Source organism: Loxodonta africana, chromosome 4 (genome assembly GCF_030014295.1).
Source record: "Loxodonta africana isolate mLoxAfr1 chromosome 4, mLoxAfr1.hap2, whole genome shotgun sequence".
NCBI lineage: Eukaryota > Metazoa > Chordata > Mammalia > Proboscidea > Elephantidae > Loxodonta > Loxodonta africana.
The window spans coordinates 1,347,340-1,368,544 of record NC_087345.1 but is presented as its reverse complement, the minus strand read 5'-3'; the positions used below and the strand labels follow the sequence as shown (position 1 = coordinate 1,368,544).

At 50.9% G+C, this 21,205-nt stretch overlaps 1 protein-coding gene across 6 annotated transcripts in view; it reads right to left on the bottom strand.

The window, feature by feature from the left end:
• BRD1 (bromodomain containing 1) overlaps positions 1-10,635 on the bottom strand; it is a 69,707-nt gene extending 59,072 nt beyond the window's left edge. The window contains exons 1-2 of one of the 6 annotated variants that reach the window (XM_064283331.1): positions 10,584-10,635; positions 5,524-6,904 (exon numbers count right to left, since the gene is read on the bottom strand). In XM_064283331.1, coding sequence (XP_064139401.1) covers positions 5,524-6,890 — 1,367 coding nt within the window. In that variant the 5' untranslated portion in view covers positions 6,891-6,904; positions 10,584-10,635. Of the gene's footprint in view, positions 1-326; positions 505-5,523; positions 10,174-10,583 lie in introns of those variants that run through there. The other 5 variants (XM_010602093.3, XM_064283332.1, XM_023542016.2 and 2 more) reach the window with 5 other exon arrangements.
• Between the last annotated feature and the right edge of the window lie 10,570 nt (positions 10,636-21,205).

Below are 21,205 nucleotides of genomic sequence, written 5' to 3'. Positions count from 1 at the left end.
ACTGAACACAGGCCAGACTATACCTTTAATACGCAGCTTAGGTAATCACTTGCTTTGAAAATTCAGGTCCAAAGCACAAGTGTTCTTCTCAATCACTCATGGTCATCTTAGACCCTTGAATCCCAAACTTTCCAATCGCAAATGCTTTTTCCTGCTGACCATCGGCCCCACCTAAGACGGCCAGTTCCCTCATCCCAACGCTTGACATTCAACAAGTCGAAGGAGCATCTAACAAGAGGAAACACCAGGAGTGGATGGAAATACATGTGTTTCACAGGACAGGTAAGGCCCACCCAGCCTCTGCCCAGCTCCTGCCTCCCCCTTACCTAGAGCAGGTGAGCAGACGATGCAGCCAGAGAAGGCAGCCCTTTAGACGTCAAAGTTTTTGTCTCACTTTTGTTGATTTCAGGAAGGTGGAAACATTTGGGCCTTTTAACAGGAACTTGTGATGGACACAAATCGTACCCTTTTGTGACCCGTATTTAGAAATTCAAGTGAACGGCCTTTAAAGGGTCAGCCGGACCAATCTGCAACGGAGTCCGCCACGGTGTGGACAGCGTTCTCTGGAGGAAAGGGACTGCGAACATTTTATTCACTTTGCTGTGTGAATTTACTGATTCTTTAACGAGTGTGTACTGTTGTGTAAAAAATTCACCTGGAGAAAAGTCAGGTAGATTAACGAACATTTACAGACGTCATCTTAAACTTTTAATTCTTAAACTGAGCAAGCGCTCACTGTTCCTCTCAGGACGGATCCCGCGTTCTAAGTACAGGTACCACTACGCTGCTTGACACAATTTGTGACATTTTAAAACCAAACCATGTTGCTGAATCACAATTTGTTGGTAAACACCAATTATCCTCAATCACAAATATACAAGAAAACAACATAAAAAGCTAACATCTGATACGTTGAAGACAATTTTTATGCTTTAATAATACAGTACAATGGGTCACTTTTATCCGGCCTCTCTCATCATGGTCTTGTAACTCCCACCAAATGACTGCGTAGGACTATGCAAATGAGGCGCTTGTGGCCCACCAAGGGGACTGGACAGCTTGCTAATAATGCAAATAAACTGCGGGGCAACCTCGTGGGGGTGGGATCATATAAATAAGGTGCATGGAACCCTGACGAGGGGGTCGGTCAGTTTTACCATTCCACGAGGCTTAAAGGGAGGCATGGAGAGAAAAAAGGGGAGCTGTAACACAGAAGACGGCGAGAGACAGCACGGCAATAGCGAGAGTGACAGCGGCGTGAGATGGCAGAGGTGGGCCTTGCTGACCCACGGAGCTAGGAGCTGCGCAACACTTACCAGAACAGGGCAGAGGCGGGGCAGAGAGGCCGGCTGAGAAGAAGCTGTCTTGATGAAGAACTGGATCCTGAGTTGTCTGACCCTGAGCTGTATCCTAATGACTCTCTAATAAACTACTTAAATTAAGTTCGGGTCATAAATTCGCGGCAGCGAATTAGAACTCAAAGACTAGAGGGAAAGTGCTGAGGGCAAGGGGAGTAGTTCATATCAAAGATAATGGAGTAGGACAGCAGCTTGGAAAAACTGGGCATTTAGGACATCTCTGTCTCACAAGAGCCAGCTTTGTGCTGATCTTTATAAAAAAAAATTATTTACACAGTTGGCATCAGAAGCGGGATTTATTGCAACAGTTCCACAGAAGCCTAAGACTTTGAAAGGGAAGAACTGAGGGTGTGGGAAGTGAAACTTTGAGTTCTCTTAGATGATTACTTTGGTGGTTGTTACCGTTATACTGCAGCTGAGGGGAGAAAAGCCTCATCTGGAGCTGCTTGGGGCAAAAGTCAGGCTGATGAAAGGAGATGACTGATAGGGGGCCAGAGTCTTCTGCTTCCACACAGCCAGAGGTCCAAATCCATATGCATATGAATGGGAAGACAGTCAGGGTGTAGAAAAGACAAAATGGGAGTGCTTTAAAAAGGATTATGTCTTTCTTTGAATGTACTATGGATATTGAATGTTTCTTCTACCTACTGTTGTGGAACAGACCTAAAAGCTCACTAGAAATGAATATTGAGTATTACAGATTACAGGGAGAGTGCGTAATGCCACCTTCAGCCAACACCTGACTGTCTCTCTGCATGCAGTAGCCCTGTGTAGAGAGGACTAGGGGCTTAGGGAGAAAACCCGAGGCCCACACAGAATCTATCCAGTCAGGAAATCTGCATCTGAGAACACATACAGACCTACCCAGAACTGCTGACAGGGGGAGAAATTTCCATTTGAAGAAAGGACCTGTAGAAAAAAGATGACTGCTTTGCTTTTTTAATTCTCAGCAAACAGTTTGTCTTTGGGTGCGCTGAGGCAGGAGAAGTCAGTACCTATCAGAAGAACCCCGTTCTAGGACTGGATGTTAAGGGGGCCAGCGAGAAGACAGCATGGCATGCCAGCTTGTGTTGATGACCTGGGTCCACCCCACGAGTGGAAGTAGGGAAGGCGCAGCAACAAAGAGATGGGCTGAGCTGGGACACGTTCCACTGGCACCCATTCACCTAGCCCACAGCTAGGGATAAGAAAGAGAAAGGGCTGACTGGTCTGAAGGGCCAGGAGGTGTGTGTACCCAATGACCTAGGCCACAGGGCCTACGAATGAGCTGACCAGAACCCAACCAAATGAAGAGAAAGATGTTTGACACCCTGAGCTGGTATAACACCCTGCTGCCACGGAGTCGATTCTGACTCATAGCGACCCTACAGAATAGAGCAGAACTGCCCTACAGGGTTTCTAAGGAGCAGCTGGTGGATTCAAACTGCTCACCTTCTGTTACATAAACAGCTGAACCCTTAAGCACTGTGCCTAGACAGCTTGCTCTGGACTGGACTTGGCTCACAGATGCGGATGCTCAAAGCTCCGACTGGCACAGAAGATTCTTCAGACCACGGAACTTGCTTCTCTTCTCAGAGCGAGTACTGGTTTGACAAGGACGGGCAATTTAAACACTGGCTATCTAGGATGGAAGGAGATAAAGGCACACAGTAGCCGGCTACATGCTTTCGTGGGTACACTTACACTCCAAGTGAGGGGATAAGGGAAGATCCGTACAGATCTGAAGAAGAGAGGATGGGGGAGATGCTGACAGGATTACACCACTCAGCTGGGAGCGCTGACTGACTGTTAACAGGCTTAACTGACTGCAGCAACTGTGACTGTAGAAGCCGGAAGTGTGAACCTGTGGACTAACGGGGAGGCACTGCTGGACCCAAGTACAGAGGCCAAACCTAAAGCCCCCTGAAGGTTTGCTGTGCTGATACCTCGTGAGACTCCAAGTAAGGGAATAATCTTCTCTGAATTAAATTTTATCAGAGGCCAGAAAGGGCGAAGACAACTTTTGGAGATCCTGACCAGATCAGATGGATACTCGCAACAGACCTGAAAAGCTGGTACCTAAGTAATCTCACCTGAGGACTCTGCCCTACTGAAGACTAACTGTTGACGACTGTTCTGGATTGGTAAAATGTTGGGAGGCAGAAGCTATCGCCCACGTATGAAAGAACTACGGCTAGAAAAACTGGGGGACTGAATGCAATGTTACAGATTGCTTTTATATGGCCTTTCTCGCCATGGTCTTGTAACTGCCACCAAATAACTTGGCAGGATTATGCAAATGAGGTTCTTGTGGCCATCCATGTGGATTGGACAGCTTGCTAATAATGTAAATAAGATGCACACCACCCTTGTGGGAGTGAAACCATGCAAATGAGGTGTATGGAACCCTAACAAAGGAATTGGTCACTTCTGCCATCCTGCTAGGCTTAAAATGAACCATCCCAGGCATGGACGGGGGGGGGGGGGGGAGAATACTACCACTAAGAAGAGGAGACAGGAGCAGAACACATCCTTTGGACCTGGGGTCTCTGTGCTGAGAACCTCCTACACCTAGAGGACAGGGAGACATGTAACACCAGGATGGCAAAGGCTGGTGAGAAGCAGCAACAGCAGAACCAGGAAACCAGCATGACACAGCTGATGGGCTTCCTGACCCACAGAGCCAAGGCAGTTACAGTGAGTGTGCCGACCCACGGAGCGAGGGCTGAGCACCCTCAGGCCGAGACTTGCTGGCAGACTGGGGTGCCTGTAGGCACTTACTGATGGAGCTAGACAGCTCTGTAACACTCGCCCGAGCAGGGCAGAGGCCGGGCCGAGGCGCCCAGGACCAGAAGAGAGTCCCGCCTGCAGGTACGGCTGAGAAGAGACTGTCCTGACTGAAGAACTGTATCCTGAGTGTCCCTGATCCTGAATTATAACCTGTTACTTCCCTAATAAACCCTGAATGGTCTGTGAACTCTACGTGGCCACTGCAGTAAGTTATCAAACCCAGGAACGAGTACAGGGTGCTGGGGGAGGGACGGTGGGCGTCAGAACTGCTAAAAAGGCTGAAGGGTGGAGGTATGTCTGACCACTGCCTCACAGCCATCAGCCTTGGGCTATTGATTTTTACAAACAATAAAAAGTCTGTCACTTCCTCAGTGTGTAAATGAACACCAGTTAACCACTTCTGAGTGACAGCGCAAGCCAGGCAACCACACACACCACATGCAGCGTCTTGTCTTCAGCTGTACCTCATCTCCAGGCCCTCCCTCCTCACCCGCCATCTTTACACCCCTCACCCCGTACATGGTACTCCTCTCTCAAAGCTGGGGGTGGGGCTAAGTGAGCACCAAAAGAGCAGGCTCATCTCACAGGATGGCTGCTCTCCTGCAGGACAAGGCACGCTGAAGAGACTGGTGTTCTACCACCCAGTCACTTACCTCAAGCTCTAACAAGATGAAGGGCGTTTTAAAGATAACTGAATGAAAAGAGCAGGGCAGTGATGGGACCGACAGGTCTGGAAGAGGAAGAGAAGTGAGGCGTGGACGCAGACAGAGCAGGGTCAACAGCGGCCCCTGGAGTCAAGAGTGAGGCTGACAGGAGTGGACGTGGGCTGAGCAAGGTGGGCTGCCCGCAGCAGGTACCAGCGAGGCCTTGGGACTCCCAGTACTCCACAAGACGGGAAGGCGGGGTCAAGGAGCCCTTATACACATCTGCATTTGCACTGCTAAAAGGAACCAGGGGAAGAACAAGGAAAGACTCCAACAGAATAGAAATAGGGCCACCACCCGCTTCCCTGCGGTGTCCACCCACGGCCACGTGTCCAACCAGGCCCAGATTACTAAAAACAAATACTAAAAGGTTCCCAAACCGTGGCAGAGGCAGAGCACAGCATTTTATTGCGTCAAAGCAGCCACAAGACTGGCTGGCCGGACAGGTCAGTATGTCGTCACTGCGAGGCGGCACCGGGCTCACCCAGCAGGGCAGCCACAGTCCGGCATGCTATACACTTTCAGGACATCTGTGGTCCCGACATAGTGACACTGCATCTGGGGGGCATCAGGAAGCTCCATGAGCAGAGGCACCCTGACACGCAACACAGCTCCCTCGTGGAAGCCCACATGCACCTCTCCTGGCACCCCATCCTAAACTCACTCCTGGCCCAGCAGTGTGATGCACTTACCTCTGAGGGGGGATATAGGGAGCACACACAGTCGGCATGACTGTGCAAGGCTCCGCTGGTGTCTTCTTGGCCTTCTTTGCCTTCTTCCTGACCTTGGACGAGGACCTTACTGTCTTGATGGAGCTCTCTTTGCGGCAGATGCCGTTTTTCATCTCAACATCTCCATAAATGTTCAGAGGCCTCCGGGTGCAGCCCGGCGGCGTGTGGACGTCACAGTACGCAGTCTTTCTGACCGAGAAGGTGGTGGCCCCGCCCGTCAGCTCCTTCACGGGCTCCATCTTCATGTACAGGCCAGCCTTCTGGGCACAGGTCACATGGAATGCTGTGTAGCAGTTGGCTTTGTGGCACTGGATGCAGGCTCCGACACCCTTCTGCTTGCAGAGGTAGCAGGTGAGCTTCCATCGGGCGGGCGGGATGTTCCGCACGCCGTCAATGGGCTCGATGAAAACCGTGTTGGCGAACCCGACCTCGGGAATCCACAGGGCGCACACCACATGGCCCCAGCGGTCGTCGTCCGTCTTCTTGAAGGCACCTCCCTTGTTGGGGCACAGCACGCAGTCGGCAGGCCGGGCGCGGGACTGCAGGCAGTGCCTGCAGAGCCACTGGCCCTCGGGGATGTAGGGCACTCCGTAGCACTCCTGGTGCACGGCCAGGTTGCACAGGTCGCAGAAGAGGATCACATTGCTGTTCTGACACTCGCCGTCCATGCAGATGCAGCACACGGCGTCCTCGTCGATGAAGGACTGCTGCTCGCCCTGCTTCTGGTTCTCACAGTACGACTCCTTCTCGAAGCGGTCCATCAGAAACTCAAACATGTTCTGCGACACCACCGAGACACAGTCCCCCTTGCGCTTCTCGTTGATGATATCCAGCCAGGCGTAGTCCTCCTCATCCATGTCGTACTCCACCTCATTGTCCAGCTCCTCGGCCGACTTCTCGATGAACTTGTAGTAGACGGGCGGCCGCCGGGGCGCCGACGGGGGGCTGTACTCCACGATCCGCACCCTGGGCTCGGGGAGCGCGCTGGCCGAGGCTGCCGTGCCATGGGCGCTGGGGGGGGCTTCGTTTTTCTTCTTCGCCCTGTTGTTTTTGTGGCGCTTAGTTCTCAGACAAACGGGCGGCCTCTCGCTGTTCTCCTTATTGCTGTTGCACTCGTTCATCTCCTGGGCAGTGAGGTCGTCTTCCAGGATGACCTCCAGGGGGTCGAAGATGCCAATCCTGTGCAGACGGCCCTCAATCTCGATCTCCACCATCCTCTGCGCTTGGGCGTAGGTCAGCGTCTCTCTTGTCGGGGAGTGTTTAACACCGCACGGGGAGGAAGGGTGCCTGGCTGCAGGTCCTCGATGGCATCGTCCTTTCCTCCTCATTTGGTAATGATTACCTAGACACAAAGTCAGAGTTAAAGTCAGTCCCACACACGGTGACAGCACACCTGAGGAAACCCAGGCACGCTGGGCAGGGCTCAGTGACCGACTCAGGGCCAGGCCAGGGTGACATCCACATCTGAACTATCTCTGAATCACCCACCCCAGGATGTGTGCCCATATTTCCACACCCTCCTATGGCCGGTCCTCACCAGGCCTCAGTGTCCCCCCAGGGCAAGAACTGACGACAGTGCCAGGAGGAGAGGTGGCAGCAGAGTGGCCCTGGTGTTCCCGGTGAACCACCCCAGGCAGCATGGCTCTGTGAGAGGCACCTGCAGGCACATACCCTCCTTTCTAGACCCAGTCACAGGTGACCGAGATGACAGCAGGCCCTCAGAGCATGAATTCCCATGACCAACCCACTACTCCTCCATGTCGCTGTAAGCCATGAGGCCACGGGCCACGTCAGGGTCCAAGAGGGAAACCCTGTGTGCTACGGGGAGACCATCTTCACCCTGGGAGGATACAGCTCAGCTTCTAGGGGCCACAGCAGTGGGACCACTGGGTGGTCTCTCAGCCCCAGGATTTAACGCTAAGCTGGGCTGTGTCCTCTTCCCTGGTTTTCAAGGAAAGGCAACAGGTGTGTGACATACATCTCTGCCCCTTCCTGACATGGTGAGAAACAGCAGTTCCGCAGAGCTCAGCTTTGGTCCGGACTGGCTCCCCACCTGCTGCAGAGCCCCCACCATGCAGCCACCCATGCCACAAGGCTGGTGGCTGGCCCAGGTGCCTGAACAGGTAACCGTAGAGATTTATGAAAATTTGCTCTTCTCAGACACGGACGAAATCAGTGAGCGCGCCCCATCCCTTCACTGTCTGAATATTGCCTGTTTCTAGGGCTTCCTTGATAAAGATGCCTACTAACTCTGGACCCACGTGCCGAGCAGGGTGTCACCTTGGGGTACGTGCTGGGCACCAACGAGAAGACGACTCGGACTTCTCCCTGGGAACATTTTATTTACAGGAAGCAAAATAATTTTAAGAGATCAGCTCATTAATACTCCGTACAGAACCCAGGGCCGGGCTGCTGTGCCTGGCTGGCTACGTCGAGGTGGCGAGGGGCACCTGGGGAGCCAGAATCCACAGCCTCCCACTGACTCAAGCTGACTGCACTTCCTAGGTCCCAAAAAGAAATCCCAGCAGATCCTGAGCACACTGTTTAAGACAGGCCCTTCAGATGATGGTTTTCTTATTCTTTGGTCGACAAGAAACCCACCTCTAATACTGAGACGACACAGGAATTTCTATGAATGGCAAACACCATAGTCAGCCAACCCCAATTTGCCCGCAATTGAGGGGCCCCCCAGTGCCCCTCAATCCTGGATCTCCTCTGGGCCGTCAGCAGAGCCCCCTCTACCAGCACGCACGCCCATAGGTACAGCCAGAGGAGCCCACCAGCCAGCAGGAGCCCAAATGCCTCCCAAGTAGAGCTAGGCACAGCCCCAGGATGTCAGCACCACAGCCTTCAAGGAGGGGACCCTAACGCACCCAGGGATAGCTTCACAGTGTCATTACTGAGGTGGGGCAGGAGCAACAGTTGGTTACTCACCAGATTAAAAACAAAGGTATAATTTTCTCCTCTCCAGCAAAGCACCAACAAACTCCAACTATAATAAGCCCTTCAACATCTAAACCCTCCCAAATGGGTACTGAAACCCTTTATCTGACCACATTCTACACGAAGAATTTAACCTAACACTTAATGGTGACAGCAGCTCTGTAATTTGGAAGCATAACTGTGACCAGGGAAAAAGGCATTTAGCAGCAGGGTCCAGCTCAGGACGACACAAGGCCTCACTGTCCCATCATTTCCCTGAGCCACAGGTCTGTCTCTGGCCCTCAGCTCCCTCCATACTCTGTACAGGGACAAGCACTGCAGGGGAAGGGGATCAGCAAGGACAGTATCAGCAAGGACAGTAACTGTGTGTGCATGTGTCTTGGGAAATAATTTTGCTAAATCCATCCTGCAGAGCCACGAAGGACAGGAAACGCCAGACTAGTATCAGCTCACATTGCTCAAATTAGTTTTATTCCCTGCCTGGCTCTGGACAGGTCATTTAAATCCCCCTAGCCACTGCCTGCTCTGCTATAAAGTGGGAATGGGAAGAACAGACACCTTATCGAGCTGTGTGAAGAATAAATGGGTTCATACAGAGCACTAAGAACAGTGCCTGGCAGCACAGGTGCTGCTGTTATTAGGTGCCATCCAGTCAGTTCTGACTCCTAGCGACCCTACGTATGACAGAACGAAACACTGCCTCGTCCTGCACAATCCTCACAATCGTTGCTGTGTTTGACGCCATCGTTGCAGCCACTGTGTCAATCCATCTTGAGTCTTCCTCTTTTTCGCTGACCCTCTACTTTACCAAGCATGGTGTCCTTCTCCAGGGACTGGTCCCTGGTGATAACATGTCCTGAGTTTGTGAGACAAACTCTCGCCATCCTCACTTCTAAGGAGCACTCTGGGTACCAAGCCAGATAAATATATAGTACCAGGATTTCATAAACTATATTTTAAGCAGTGACAAGCCCTTAAAAATAGACCCAAGCAGGAGCAAACTTTTTGGGGTGCTGGGAATGCTCTTGATGGGAGTGGTGGTTTCCTGGATGTACACACACTTGTCAAAACTCAACCGTGTACTACTAAGAGATATACGTAAGTTATACCTCCACAAAGTTACTTCTTCAAGAGAGGCCCAGGAAAGCCAGGATGCCGATTCACTTCCAGGTGCTGAGTGACAATGCTACCCAGTGCTTCATCCCGAGTCCCAACTCTGCAGGAATGGCTGACTGATAGCCACTTGCTCCTGAGACCATCTCTACACCCAACTTATCGAGCCCAGCAAATGTTGCACAGCATGGGACTGAGAAAATCCGCAGAGGTTTGCCAACGTTTCTTGTTAAGAAATCTTCAAAGCACGTCCCTGTTAACAGGGAGTTTCCTGTCTTGGCAAAACAGAGTTTTACATAATGCAACCAGCACGTCAAAGAGGTATGCATGCAACCGACGGGGAGCACAATGAGATTCTCTCCTGGCCGTAATTAGAACGTGACCGTGGGTGCAGGCTCTGGGTGCAGGCTCCGGGCCGAGGCTCTCGGCGCTGACCACTGGCAGGGCCGGGCCCACTCCTCCTCCCGGGTCCCGGCCCTCTCCTTCTCCCGGGGCCCGGCCCACTCCTCCTCCCGGGGCCCGGCCCACTCCTCCTCCCGGGGCCCGGCCTGCAGAGCCTCTCCTCCCCGGGCCGGGGCCGGAAAAGGCGCCGACCTCCCGAGCGCACGGCCCCCCAGGCTCCCGCCGCCAGCAGCGGCCTCAGCGGCAGCGTCCGACCCGCCATCGCGGCCCCCGGCGGGACCGGGCAGCGAACGCGGCGGCGGGCAGGGCCGAGCCGGGCCGCCGCGGCCGGACGCCCGGGGCCTGCGCCGTCCCCCGGCCTCCCCGTCGCCTCCCCGGCCGCCCGGCCCCGCTGACAGCGCCGCCCGGCCGCCCCCGCCCGCCCCGGCCCTGCCCGCGGACAATGCGCCGCCAAACATGGCGTCCGCACAACAAGCCCACGAGAGGCCGCGGCCGAGGGCGGCGGCGGGGCCGGCGGCCCGCGAGGCGGCGGGCGGCGTCCGGCCCGGACCCCGGCCACTCACCTTCGGGGCGCCGCGACCGCGGGAGCCCGGCGGGCGGGCGGGCGGCCGGCGCGGGGAGCCGGCGCGGCCGAGGCGGCGCTAATGGCGCCCGCGGCTCCTCCGCCAACGGCCGCGCAGGCCCGGCCCCGCCGCCGCTCCTGGGCGCGGGCTCCTCTCGGCGGCGGCGGCGGCGGCTCCGGGCCCGGCGGGGCGGCCGCGGGCTCAGGCAGCGGCTCGGGGCCGGCTCGGGGCCGGCTCGGGGAGGCCGCTCGCGGAGGAGGCCCGGCCGGGGCGGCGGCGGCGCGGGGCGCGGGGCGCGGGGCGCGGGGCTGCTCGGACGCCCGGGCCGGGCCGCTCGCTCGCTCCCCAGCGAAGCAAACAATGCGGCGAGCGCTCCGCCCGGCGCGCTGCGTGCAGACGCGCCCCGCCCGCCGCCGCCCCGCCCCGGCCGCCCCGCCGCCGCCACCGCCATGACGCGCGGCCCGGGCTCGAGGCGGGAGGCTGCCGGCGGGGCAGAGGGGCCTGGCTGGGGGCTTACGGGGATTGAGGGGCCTGAAGGGGCCGAGGCGAGGGGGCTAGGGAGGGGGAAACTGAGGCGGCGCCCACGGAGGCAAGGGGGGCCTCGGGGGGGGGCTTACCGGGACTGGGGGGCCTGAGGGGACGCTGGGAAGGGACACCGGCAGGGGTGAGGGGAGCCTTAGTGGGGCTTACCGGGATTGGGGGACCTGAGGGGGCTGGGGAGGGGGGGACTGAAGGGACGCCGCTGGGGTGGGCTGGCTTGAGAGGGGGCCCTGAGTGGGGGCTTACCAGGGTGGAGGGGACCTGGGGGGGCACCGGAAGTGGTAGCTGGACCGGGGTGAGGACCCCGAACGAGGAGTGAGGAGAACCTGAGGAGGGGCAGACCTAAGTGGGTGCCATTGGGAGGAGCCTGGACCGGCTGGGGGGACCTGAGGGGGTGGAGAGAGGGGGCAGCAGCATGGAGGAGGGAGACCTGAAGTGGGGCCAAACTGGGGTGGGGGCGCTGGTGGGGGACTGAGGAGAACCAGGGAAGGGGGTTATTGAGAGGAACCTGAGGGGTTGCCAAGTGGGGTGAGAGCTGAGGAAGGAGGATTACCTAAGGGGGTGATGAGTCCGGGGTGGGGACCCCTGTCAGAGAAATGAGAACTGAGGGAAGGGGGCCTGGGCAGGGAGTGGAGAGCACCGGCAAGGGGAGTAACCACAGGGGAGTGACTGGGTGGGGGCTGTGCCGGGTAGGTGTGGGAACCTGAGGGAGAGCCAGATGTGGGGTGCTGGTTGGGGCAATGAGGGAGACGGAGGGCTGGACCAGGGAAGAGGGTGCCAGGTGAAGGTGGGGGAGTGGGGAGCTAAAGATTCCCAGGCTGGGGGAGGAGGACCGAAAGAGGGCCCCTGAGGGAAGATAGAGAAAGCCCCCGCTTTTCTTTTAACTGTTATGTACCCAATATGGGACTAATTAGGTCCTGAACACCCTACCTAGGATCAGTAAAACAGCCAGATACCATATTAAGATTCTCCAGAAAACAGCCCTTGGGGCAGGAGTTGAGAGCGGAGTCCTACTCTCCCAACTGGCTGCTATTTAAAATCCAATGAGGGCATGACAGTTTTCATCCTGAGATTAAGTCCCAAAATGTTTTGAGACATGAGGGAAACCTAGTGGTTCCTTGGTTTCCTGGGAAGATTCCCAGTTAGTCCCGTAGGGGTGAAGGAGCTCCTGGCTGTGTGGGGAGCCCAGCCTGTGGCAGCGGGGAAGAAGAGGGCCTACCCTGCCCCAGGACAGGCTGCCTTACTCCACGTGGACAGGCAGGGCAGGGTCCACCACAAGGGCCTCCATCCAATGCCTTATTGGGAGTAGGAAGGCCCTGTCCACCAAGTGTCCCAGGTAGAGCCAAAGTGCCACAGGCCTACTGGCCAGTAAATGGACTTTACTGTGCTCAGTTTATGGGTTGGGAAGTGAAGGCTTGGAGATTGGGTCAGGACAGCAGCCAAAGTCACCCTGTGGTCAGCCTTAAACAGGATCTCACCTCAAAGCTGGTTCCTACACCAGACCCAGGAGCCACACACCAGCAGGAGCTGCAAAATTCGCCTCCACTCTACAGATGTGTGTCTGTCAGAGTCCACATGTGCCAGGGCAGCCACCAGTGGAAGATAGCCGAACGGGGCCCACACCCTCATCTCCTCCAGGTGCCTTTGCTCACCTTGGGCAAACCAGGTACAAACCAACAAGCTGGACGATGTGCAAAGAGCAAAACTCAGACTGTCATGTGGAGGAGAAGATGAAAAGACATGCGTGGAGTCCTTTTCCACAGAACAGGAGAGAGTCGTGGGGACAGTAACTTCTCAACAAACAGCCAAAGTGATGCCCAGGAGGGGTGAAGGAAAAGACGCACATAGAGGCATGTCAGTGTGACGCTCTGGACTTCCAAGAACAAAGAGAATAGCTCCAAGTACAATGGCCAGTATCAGGAAACAGCAAATAACAAGTGTTGGAGAGGATGTGCAGAAACGAGCTCTTTCGTCCACTGCTGGTGGGATTTTAAAATGGTGCAGCCTCTGTGGGAAACAGTTTGGTGGGTCCCCGAAAAGGTAAGCATAGAATTACCACGTGACACAGCAATTCGACCCCTGGTATACGCTCAAAAGACTTGAAGGCAGCAACTCAAACGGATTATTTGTACACCGACATTCACTACAGCATCATTCACAATAGCCAAAACTTGGGAACAGTTCGGCTGTCCCTTGTCAGATGAATACATAAACATAGTGTGATAGGAGTGTACAATGGAGCCATAGAAAGGAGTGAAATTTTAATACGTGCTACAACTTGGGTGAACCTTGAAAACATGTCAAGTGAAATGAGCCAGATCCAAAGGACAAATACGCGATCCCAGTTATGTGAAATATATAGAATAGGCTGATGCCTAGAGACAGAAGTGGTGACCAGGGGTTGGAAGGAGGGGGGAATGGGGAGTTACTGCTTTGTGGGTAGAGTTTCTCTTTGTGGTGATGAAAGGTTTTGGAAACAGAGTGATGGCAGTTGCACAACATTTTGAATATAGTTAACGCCATTGAATTGAACACTTAAAAATGATTAGGTGGCAAATTTTATGTTATATACATCTTGCCACAATAAAATTTTTTAATTTAAAAAAAGAATAGCTCAAAAACTTCCAGAGGGTTCAGTGCAGTGAATTGCTTTTATATGATCCTTTTAGCCATGGTCTTGTAACTTCTGCGAAATGATTGAGTGAAACCAAACCCATTGCCGTCAAGTTGATTCCAAGTCATAGCAACCCTATAGGATAGAGTAGAACTGCCCCCAAGAGTTGCCAAGGAGCACCTGGTGGATCCAAACTGCCAGCCTTTGGGTTAGCAGCTGAACGCTTAACCAGTACACCACCAGGGTTTCCAAATGATACGTAAATAAGGCATGTAAAATGCTTGCCGGGATTGGCTGCAACAATGAGCTCAAGCATAACAACGATTGTAAGGATGGCGCAGGACCGGGCAGTGTTCCGTTCTGTTGTGCATAGGGCTGCTATGAGTTGGAACCGACTCGACGGCACCTAACAACATCCCGCCAAGGGGATAGTGCAGTTTTGCTGTCCCACTAGGTTTATAAAGAGCAAATCCCAGAGATTGAGGGGAGACCTCACAGTCATCAAGAAGAGCCAGAAGCAAAGCGTGTCCTCTGGACTCAGGGTTCCTGCACTGAGAGCCTCCTAGAACCAGGAGACAGAGCTGTGACACCGCACACAGCAGCAGTGTGAGATAGCAAGAGAGAGCACAGCAGCAGCATCGCAGGATCAGCAGATGGCTGCAGAGGACTTGCTGAGCAAGAGAGCTGAGCGCCTTCAGGCATGAGGCTTCCTGGCGGGACGGGGTGCCCCTGGGCCCTTAAAGGCGAGCTAAAGAGCTGTAAGACTTGCCCAGCAGCAGAGGCCTGCCTAGGCAAGGTGGAGAAGCTGTCCTGATGGACGAGTTGTACCCGGAGTTGTCCCTGTTACTGCCGTATTGATTCTGAACCCGGAGTTGTAACTGAATTTTTGAACTCTGCAGAGAAGTGAGAGTGCCATGGGCAGGAAGGATGGTGTCAGAGTTGGTAAAAAGGGTTGGTAAAAAGGGTTCCTCGTGGGAATCAGCCTTGGGCTGATGGTGATTCTCTCTCCTCCTCCTGAAGTTAGACAAGGTCTGACGCTGCCACTTTACAGAGGGAAAGGATCTTCTTTAGAGTTAATCAGACTGAAACCACAAAAGAGCAATTCTGAAAATTCTGAAGTTGAACCTGGAATCCCGTATGTACTGAAACTAGCATTCAAGTGAGACAGCAAGATAAAGGGTGTCTTCACAGACCTGCAGACATCAGCATTTACCCCCCACCAAGTCTCTAAAAACTTGCTAAAGCACATACTCTGGGGAAACGAAAAGTGAACCCAAGAGTAAGACATGGATGGCAGCAAAGGAACCAGTTCTGACTGTTAAAATTCCAGGAAGAAATTCCCAGATGAACTCAGCACAGCATGGGGTGAGGGAGGCATGGAGGGGCCTGAAAGTCCACTAAGCTTCTTGTATTATTTGGATAAAGGATTTTAGAATCGATAGAAAAAATAGTTTAAAATGTATGTGTCTTGGTCATCTAGTGCTGCCATAACAGAAATACCATAAGTGGATGGCTTTAACAAAGAGAAATTTATTTTCTCACAGTCTAGTAGTTTTTTTTTTTAGTAGGTTACAAGTCCAAATTCAGGGCAGTGGCTCCAGGGGAAGGCTTTCTCTCTCTGTTGGCTCTGGAGGAAGGTCTTTCTCATCAGTCTTCCCCTGGACAAGGAGCTTTTCTGAGCAGGAACTCCAGGTAAAAGATGCGCTTGCGCTTGCACCTGGGTGCTTCTTTATTGGTGTTATGAGGTCCCCCGACTCTTTGCTTGCTTCCCTTTCCTTTTATCTCTTGAGAGATAAATGGTGGTGCAGGCCACACCCCAGGGAAGCTCCCTTTACTTTGGATCAGGGATATGACCTGGGTAAGAGTAGTGTTACAATCCCACCCTAATCCTCACAACATGAAATTACAAATCACAAAATGGAGGACAACCGTACAATACTGGGAATCATGGCCTAACCAAGTTGATAACACACATTTTTGGGAGGACTAATTCAATCCATGACAGTGTACCAGAAAGTTTCTACTAGAAAAATGGAAATTGGATTTATAACTTTCAAGCCATTAACTGAGGAAAAAGTGACACGAAGGAAAATTTACCAAACCAACTGCCATCAAGTCGATTCCGACTCATAGCAACCCTATAGGGCAGAGTAGAACTGCCCCATAGAGTTTCCAAGGAGCGCCTGGTGGATTCAAAGTGCTGACCTTTTGGTTAGCAGCTGTAGCACTTAACCACTACACCACCAGGGTTTCCAGGAAATTGACAGATTCAGCAAAAAGCAGGAAGGAGAAAACAAAAAAAGCATGGTAAATAAGGAATGTAATATGAGACGACAAGAATAAGTTCAAACATGAGCAATCACAAAATGTGATTGAATTAACCTCATCTTTTAAAAGGCAGAGACTCTCAGGTATAGATATTGTAAAGTGCCATTTACAAGAGGTACACCTAAAAAATGACAGATTGAAAGTAAAAGGATGAAAAGTATATGTCATACAACTTTGTTCCTCAAAAATCACTGTAAAGAGACTAAAGAACTAAAAACTAGAACATATTTGTAATACATGTATTTTGCAAAAGATTATTGTTGTTAGGTGCTGCTGAGTTGGTTCCAACTCACAACAACCCTATACACAACAGAATGAAGCACTGCCAGGTTCCACACCACCCTCATAATCATTGCTATGTTTGAGCCCATTGTTACAGCCACTGTGTCAGTCCATCTCATTGAAGGTCTTCTTCCTTTTCACTGACCCTCTACCAAGCATGATGTCCTTCTACAGGGACAGGTCCCTCCTGATAACATGTCCAAAGTCTTGTCATCCTTGCTTCTAAGGAGTACTCTGGCTCTATTTCTTCCAAGACAGATTTGTTCGTTCTTTTGGCAGTCCATTGGTGTATTCGATACTCTTCACCAACACCATAATTCAAAGGTGTCAACTCTTCTTTGATCATTCTTAGTCATTATACAGCATTTATATGCATATGAGGCGATTGAAAACGCCTTGGTTTGGGTCATGCACACCTTAGTTTTTAAAGTGACATCTTTGCTTTTTAACACTTTAAAGCAGATTTGTCCAATGCAATGGTCTTTTGGTTTCTTGACTGCTGCTTCCATGGGCATTAATTGTGGATCCAAGTAAAATGAAATGCTTGAGAACATCCATTTATCATGATGTTGCTTATTGGTCTAGTTGTGACGATTTTCGTTTTCTTTATGTTAAGGTGTAATCTATACCAAAGGCTGTGGTCTTCGATCTTCTGAGTGTTTCAAGTCCTCTTCCCTTTCAGCAAGCAAGGTGGTGACATATACATAACGCAGGTTTTTAATGAGTCTTGGAAGACAACTACCTGGCCAACCAACCGGAAGAGATCCATATTTGTGAAATTTTTTAACAATGTCATTAATATCACACTCAAGTAAAATTTTACTGAAGATGATTCAAAAGTGGTTGCAGCAGTACATCAACTGGGAACTTCAGAAATTCAAGCTGGATTCAAGATAATGAGAAATATCATTGCTGATGTCAGATGGATCTTGGATGAAAGCAGCGAATACCAGAAAGATGTTTACCTGTGTTTTATTGACTATGCAAAGGCATTCAGCTGTGTGGATCATAACAAATTATGAATAACGTTTCGAAGAATGGAAATTCCAGAATACTTAATTGTACTCATACGGAACCTGTCCATAGACCAAGAGGCAGTCATTCAAACAGAACAAGGGGATACTGCCTGGTTTAAAGTTAGGAAAGGTATGTATCAAGGTTGTATCCTTTCACCATACTTATTCAATCTGTATGCTGAGCAAATAATACAAAAACCTGGACTACATGAAGAATGTGGCATACAAAGGATTAGTAACCAGAATATATAAAGGTACTTTTCAAATCCATTAGAAAGGAGCCAACAACCCAATAGAATAATAGACAAAACCCATAATCAGGCTCCTCACCAAGAAGAAAATAGAAATGACCAATAGCCTCACTAGTAATTTTGGAAATGCAAACTAAAACCACACCAAATAGGCACAGATGTTAAAGTCTGTCAATACCCGGCGTGGGCAAGAAGGTGGAGCAACTGAAAACCAAATGCAGAATGTAAACTACTACAAATACCTTGGCAAATAATACGGCATCATCCAGTGAACTTGAATATATAAGTTATCTATCGCTGCCTAACAAACCACTCCCAAAACTTTGTAGCTCGAAATAACACTTATTTTCCTCACAAATCTGCAATTTGGGTGAGCAAAGCTCAGCAGGCATGCAGGATCAGCAGGAGCATGGGGCTAAAGGAGCCACTTCCAAGATGGCACTCGGAGGGCTGGCAAGCTGCTTCTGCCTGTGGACTGAGGGCCTCAGTTCTCTTCCACGTGGGCCTCTTCACATGCAAATTGGGAGCTTTCTTACGGGATTGTGGCCAGGTTTAAAGAGCAAGAGTTCCAAGAGAACCAAATGGGACTTGTATTATCTTTTATTTCCTAGCCTCAAGCTAAGTAGCATCATTCCTCCTGTAATCACAAGCGTGTCCAGATTCAAGAAATACGTGGAATATAGACCCCACCTCTCATCAAGAGAGTGTCAAAGTCACATTTTAAAAGGAGCATGTAGCATGGCAGAAGTTATGGCCACTTGGAGGCAACGCAAGCTGCCACAATGAACAACCCACTCCCAGCTGTAGACTCAAGCCACTCTGTGTTCCTAGGTACAGTCCACTCCGAGGGGTTTAGCCTGAGAAACTTGCACATGCTCATCAGGAGACCTGTGCATAAATGTTCAAGACAGCGTTATTTTTAATAGCGAAAATGCTGGGGGGAAAACTGAATGGCCATCAACGTAAAATGAGTAAATAAATGGAGGTATATCTGTACAAGGGAATACCACGGCCAGGAGTCACATAGCTGAATGTCAGACACATAATGTCGAATGGAAGAGGTACATCACAGAAGGCTATATAACATGTCATTCTTCTTACACTCAGCAGAGAGAGCTAGGAAGTATGCATAAGTATGTACACACACACACACACATCTCTGGCTGTTTCTGTATCTATTAACAAACTTTGAGTTCATTCTGATACCTGCAGTTCCATCCCAACACCTGAGGGTTCATTCTATCCTTCTCCCTTTCCATATTTATAACTGTCTTCTCCAACAGAGAGAAACCTCTCTAAATATTCACTAGTTGCTCCATACCCCCTGTGTGTAACCAATCTCTGGGCTATACTGGCCAGAAGCGTGGCCCCCTAAAGACATCAACCACCACCATTAGATGCACCAGCCAAAAGCTTAGCCCTGGGCACATCACTGCTACCCCTCCCCCGCTACACACGCGCGCACACACACACACACACACACACTGTCTTAGTTATCTAGTGCTGCTATAACAGAGATATCACAAGTATTTCAAAGAGAAATTTATTCTGTCACAGTCTAGTAGGCTAGAAGTCCAAATTCAGGGTGTCAGATCCAGGGGAAGGCTTTCTCTCTGTCAGCTCTGGAGGAAGTTCTTTCTCATCAATCTTCCTCTGGACTAGGAGCTTCTCCACCCAGGAATCCCGGGTCCAAAGGATGCACTCTGCTCCAGGTGCTTCTTTCTTGGTGGTATGAGGTACCCAACGCTCTGTTTGCTTCCCTTTCATCTCTTGAGAGATAAAAGGTGGTGTAGGCCACCCCCCCAGGGAAACTCCCTTTACACTGGATCAGAGATGTAACCTTAGTAAGGGTGTTACAATCCCACCCTAATCCTCTTTAGCGTAAAATTACAATCACAAAATGGAGGACAACCACACAATACTGGGAATCATGGCCTTGCCAAATTGATACACACATTTTGGGGGGAACATAATTCAATCTGTCTCACACACACACGCGCGCGCACACACACGCGCGTGCGCACACCTTTCAATCTGCCAGCTAAAAGCTTGACCCCAAGAAAGGACAAGGAGAAAGGCATTGGTGTTATTTTATAAAGCTCTGTTTTTTGGCAGTAATGAAGTCTATATCCCCTTTCCTGTCTTCTTGATCTGTCTTAACTTTTAGTGCAGTATGCTTTTGCACATTGAAACGAAGCTTTCTTTAAATGGTATTTTTCTCACTAACCCCTCAGAAATCAGAAAAAATATTTTGTACTGACTCTTTTACTGCCAGTCTATTTATTTCCTTAGGTTCAATGAAAACCAGCCCTCCTTTTTGCTAGGATATAATTAGAAAAATTGATTGTGCAATGAAGGCCTTTTGTGGGTGACATATTTGAGAACAGATCACAGGTGATTTGGCACGACACCCCCACCATTAAGCAACAAGGGCTGTGGTGTGCGTGTGGAGCCAAAGCTCACGCAGTCCTCAGACCCACGCTGGTCTGGTACCTGTTCTGTGGCACTTAATGTCTCAGCTTTACAAGTAATAAGGACGACACCTCCCGGCAGGCCAGGAACCATAGCAGACTTCGGGGTCCCCAAAGTGTTTTCAGTCGCCTCCTATGCAGGTGAAAGCTGGACGATGAATAAGGAAGATCGAAGAAGAATTGACCCCTTTGAATTGTGGTATTAGCAAAGAATATTGACTATACCATGGACTACCAAAAGAACAAACAAATCTGTCTTGGAAGAAGTACAACCAGAATGCTCCTTAGAAGCAAGGATGGCGAGACTACATCTCACATACTTTGGACACGTTATCAGGAGGGGCCAGTCCCTGGAGAAGGACATCATGATTGGTAAAGTAGAGAGTCAGTGAAAAAGAGGAAGACCCTCAATGAGATGGATTGACACAGTGACTTCAAGAATGGGCTTAAGCATAACAAGTATTGTGAGGATGGCACAGGACCAGGCAGTGTTTTGTTTTGTTGTACATGGGGTAGCTATGAGTCAGAACTGACTCAGTGGCACCTAACAACCACAACAACAAGGAGATAGAAATGCCTACATTACAGGTACTGCAGGCAAACCTCAGGGAGATTGGTTTGATTGACTTTCCTAGCCTTGGAATAGAAAAACAAAAAACAAACAAAAAACATCTCGGGCATAATGAAGGCTCTGAAAATATAATCCTACCCTCCTTACGACAACATCTTCAGACAGAAGTTGATTTTCCAGCCCTAGTCATTGTGTAACACCACATGGCTTAGATTTGCTGGCCCAACAACAAGGAGGCTCATATATGTTAATTAACATTCTTGCTACGCTTGTGTAGATGAATCAGGTCAGATCACAATAAGACCAGCTTACTGTGGCAAGAATAATCTTCAGATATGATCACAAGTGGGGGCTGATAAGAAAAATTATTGAAAACTTGTAAATAGGCAAAAAGATGGCTGTGTGTCCTTTCGGTGACATTCTGAGTGTGGGTTAGCAGGCCTACCAAGGGGGTTTTCTGACTCAGCAAGGGTAGACTTTAACTTGTAGAAACCAAATGGCTAAAATGATTCTCGTCTGATAGCAATGCAAATGAGTTTTGCCCACTAC